The sequence below is a fragment of the Hipposideros armiger genome, unplaced genomic scaffold, assembly GCF_001890085.2.
Source record: "Hipposideros armiger isolate ML-2016 unplaced genomic scaffold, ASM189008v1 scaffold_10, whole genome shotgun sequence".
NCBI classification, from domain to species: domain Eukaryota; kingdom Metazoa; phylum Chordata; class Mammalia; order Chiroptera; family Hipposideridae; genus Hipposideros; species Hipposideros armiger.
This window is the reverse complement of record NW_017731360.1, coordinates 6,044,911-6,049,683: the sequence shown is the minus strand read 5'-3', so window position 1 is coordinate 6,049,683 and position 4,773 is coordinate 6,044,911. Positions and strand designations below refer to the sequence as shown.

Genomic DNA, 4,773 nt, shown 5'->3' with positions numbered 1-4,773 from the left:
CCCTGTGGCAGTGGGTTGCCATGGGCTACCGTATGTAGCCAGCAGCCAGCGTGAGCGACCAGCAGCCGCAGTGAGCGGCCGTCCAGAAGCCGGTGACTGATGTGTCTTGCCTGGGAAGAGCGCAATGATGGTGCCAACTTGGGCCAGTGAGGCGACGTCCTCCACAACTAGACTGGGGAGCAAGGCGACAGCAGCTTTTCTGTTCCCCTTCCCCCAATTCCCCAGCACTGTTCCCATCCCCTCAAATCCCCAATAAAAATCTTAAAAAAAAAAAAATTTGTATCGGATCCCAGCAGGACTGCTTCTGGGTCCTTCAATACTCAAGAAGCCCTGGAATTAACTGGAAGACTTAAGATTACTTATAACTTGGGATGGCCGGTTAGCTCAGGGGGTTAGAGCATAGGCTCATAACACCAAGGTTGTCGGTTTGATTCCCACATGGGCCAAGGAGCTGTGCCCTCCACAACCAGGCTGAAACAACCACTTGACTTGGAGTCAGAGCTGCGCCCTCCACAACTAGATTGAAGACAACTACCTGACTTGGAGCTGATGGGTCCTGGAAAAACACACTGTTCCCCAATAAAATTTCTTAAAAAAAAGAAAAGCTTACTTATAACTCAAATATTTAAGAATTCTAGTTAGCTAGGTTACTGTTCTTTTGAGTCTTTGATCTCTTCATCTCTTGCTGAAGATTTCTAAACTCAGTCAGAGCTGGCAACTTACCTCTTCTGAAGAACTCATTTTGCTGCCAGTTAATCCGGGAACCATAGGATTCATCAGATGGACTCGTTTTGAGTAGCCAAGTGCAGGGAGGTACTGAAGGGTTAGAAAGAAACACACAAAGCAGATATTAGTATAAATTCCTCTTTGGTACCCTGATCTCATCTAAGATTGGGAGGAATATACGAAGCTGAACTGTTTCATATGCTCCTTCCAATCTTCTTTTTTTTTCTACTGAATATATAACTTTCAATGGTGACCATGATGTAAACAAAGTTTTTTTCCCTACTCCTTTTCTGTTAGTATTACGTTGTGAGGCTATGTGATTTATTTTCCCACCACAAACAACTATAAAAGTTGGAAATATAGAAAATAACCATTTGCAAACATTGGACAGAAACAGGTGTACAGCTACAAATCTTGAGAGAAGGAAAAGCAAAGGTGACCACACATTCACCCTGGCTTTCTGCTTGAGGGCATTTTTTTTCAAACCAAGTGCTGAAAAAAGAGAACAAGCAGACAGCAGTAGTCTGACTAAGAAGAGGAGACAGACATTGGAGTTCAGCGTTGCCAGGAAGCTAGGATTTGGGAAGGGTTCTAAAGAGAAGGGAACCCCGCTCCAAAAATCTAAGTCAAAATTCCCCACTGATTTATTGACTGACTCTTAGCTGTGCATGCATATGGACAGACTCCAGGAAGGACAGGCTCTGGGAGGCTCAAGACCTGAACAGATTTCAGAGTCTACACAGTGCCAAGGAGACAGAGGTTAAAGTTTAGGTCCAATCAAAGTAGAGAGGGTTCTGTGAACACCTTGAAATTTCAGTATGAGACTCCAGAAAGGCCATATCCTAAGAATAAAAACCACATCACAGGAGTAAGGGCAAAACTGAAATACACCTGTTCTAACAAAGCCTAAAACCAAGATGACTCAGCTGGTGAGAGCATGTGCTCCAACAACAAGGTTGCCGGCTCAACTCCCGCATGGGTTGCCCCACCTACCCCCGTGCAACTAAGATTGAACACGGCACCTTGAGCTGAGCTGCCACAAGCTGTTGAGGGGTGGCTGGATGGTGACTGAATTTGGAGCTAAGCTAGCTGCACTCTCCACAACTAAGATTAAAGGACAACAACTTGGCTGTTCCCCTTCCCCAGTTCCCCAACACTGTTCCCCTTCTCCAATTCCCCAATAAAATCTTAACAAAAAAAAAAAAAAAAAAAGTAAAATAAAATAATTTCCCAGGACAAACCTGTAATTGTTAGGACAAAGGGCGGAATCATTTTAGAACTGTCAAATNAGCAACTTGTCTGTTCCCCTTCCCTCGATTCCCCAGCACTGTTCCCATCCCCCAATTCCCCAATTAAAATAAATAAATAAATAAATAAATAAAATAAAAGTTTTACATTAACAAAAATGGATTAAAGACTTAAATGTAAGACCTGAAACCATAAAACTACTGGAAGAAAACAGAGAGTAAATTTGCAGACATTACCCTCAGTAATATTTTTACTGATATATGCCCTCAGGCAAGGGAAATAAAAGAAAAAATAAACATATGGGATTACATCAAACTTAAAAGTTCTTTCACAGCAAAGGAAATCATCAATAAAACAAAAAGGCAGCCTACTGAATGGGAGAAGATATTTGCTAATGATATATCTGATAAGGGGTTAATGTCCAAAATTTATAAAACACTCATTCAACTCAACACCAAAAAAACAAACAGCCCAATTAAAAAATGGGCAGAGGAGGGCTGGCTGAGTGGCTCAGCTGGTTAAGAGCTCACTTGGGAGCACCAGCTCTGAGCAGCAGGGCCCTGGTTCGGATCCCACATTGAGGGCCAGTGACGCTTGCCCTCTACAGCTAAGATGATAAACAACAGCTAGACCTGGAGCTGGGCTGCTGTGAGTCGCTGGTGACGGCGTAGGCTGCAGCGGGGCTGCATTGGGCTGCCGTGAGCTACGTGAGTGGCTGGCAGCCAGCGTGAGCGGCCTGCAGCCGGTGTGAGTGGCCGACCAACAACCGGAGACCGATTGCCTCACCCAGGATGGGCGCAATGATAATACCAACATGGGCCAGTTAAGCGACGTCCTCTACAACTAGACTGAAGAACAAAACAGCAATTTGTCTACCTGTCTGTTCCCCTTCCCCGATACCCCAACGCTGTTCCCCTCCCCCCAATTCCCCAATAAAATCTTTAAAAAAAAAAATAGGCAGAGGATATGAAGAGGCATTTCTCTAAAGAGGACATACAGATGGCCACCAGACATATGAAAAAATGTTCAACCTCACTAATCATTAGGGAAATGCAAATAAAAACCACAATGAGATACCACCTCACTCTGGTCAGAAAGGCTATATGTAATCAATAAATCAACAAACAACAAATGCTGACGAGGCTGTGGAGAAAAGGGAACACTGGTGCACTGTTGGTGGGACTGCAGACTGGTGCAGCCATTATGGAAATCAGTGTGGTATCTCAAAAAACTGGAAATGGAACTACCTTATGACCCAGCAATTTCACTCTTGGGTATCTATCCAGAGAAACCCAAGATGCTAATTCGAAAAAATATATGCACCCCTATGTTTATCGCAGCACTATTTACAATAGGCAAGACTTGGAAACAACCGAAATGCCCATTGGTAGATGACTGGATTAAGAAACTGTGGTACATTTATACAATAGAGTATTACTCAGCTATAAAGAAGAAGGAAATCGTGCCATTTGCAACGATATGGATGGACCTAGAGACTATTATGTTAAGTGAAATAAGTCAGTTGGAGAAAGACAAATACCACATCATGATCTCACTTATATGTGGCATCTAAAAAACTGAATGAACGAGCAAAGTAAACAGAAATAGTCTCAGAGATATAGAGGAACAAATGATGGTTGCTAGTTGGGAGGGGGGTGGGGATGAGAAAGAAGGGGAAGGGATTAGACAGCATAAATACGTAACTACAATATTGCCACAGGGCTATGAAAGACAGTTTGGGGAATGTAATTAATAATGTTGTAAATATTTTGTAGGGTGTCAGATGGTCACATGTCTTGTTAGGGAGACCACTTCATGAATGGGGAAGAGGCTTGATCACTGCAGTGTATACCTGAAGCTGATGTTGTATAATATCGTATGTCAACTATAATTGAATATATATATTAGTCACGGGATGTGGAGTATAGTGTTGGAGTGGAGTCAATGGAATTGTAATAGATACGTATGCTATGGGGGGGAGTGGGGCAGCGGATTGGGGGAGGGGAGTTGTCACTGAGGGGTAAAAAGTTTAACTATTGTGCTGTGTTGTACACCTGAAACTAATAAAAAAATAAAAGTAAAAACAGAAAAATGATTAAATCTAACCAGTAAAACATTCTTCCCCTTTGGCAGATACTCAATTGTCCAGCACTCCCTTGCAATAAAACTAGCCACAAAAACAAAAACAAAAAACAAAAATAAATAACAACAGTTTCCAGGCATGTATTTACTAATCTCTGACCAAAGATGATTGAGAACTCAGACTTAAAAGAACTAGATGAGTGCCCAAATGTGACTTTAAACAGAATCACTTAATCAGATTTGAAAGAAAATAGATTCCTAAGTTGTTCCCCAGAACCACTTTATCAGACTCTAAGGACAGGGCCTAATCGACTGTTGTTTTTTTTAATTCTCTACGTGATTCTGAAGAACAGCCATGTTTGGGAACCTTGAACTCACATCTTCAGGTTCCACTAAGTCCTTTACTCTATACCCTTAGTGATCAAAACAAAAGTGTCCTTTCCTTAAGCAGGACTTTTAAATGTTAAAAGATAGCATATTTATCATATTAGTTATATAAGACATCACCCTAAGAATCAAGATGCTAGTTGGTGAAATGCAACCATGGCCTTCTCATTAATAAGTCTTAATTTTATCATATGAGTTCTATGCATGAAGAAATTACTTTTGCTTATGCTTTTTATCAGTAACAGTAAAACTCTTAAAATTATATCGGATCCCAGGGGCCGGCTGAGTGGCGCGATGGTTAAGAACTGGCTTGGGATGCCAGAGGGCCCC

At 42.0% G+C, this 4,773-nt stretch overlaps 1 protein-coding gene across 2 annotated transcripts in view; it reads right to left on the bottom strand.

The window, feature by feature from the left end:
• Positions 1-4,773, bottom strand: part of YARS1 (tyrosyl-tRNA synthetase 1) — a 34,359-nt gene that overhangs the window by 14,651 nt on the left and 14,935 nt on the right. For both annotated transcript variants that reach the window (XM_019659203.1, XM_019659212.1), the window contains exon 6: positions 724-816. In XM_019659203.1, coding sequence (XP_019514748.1) covers positions 724-816 — 93 coding nt within the window. The remainder of the gene's footprint in view (positions 1-723; positions 817-4,773) is intronic.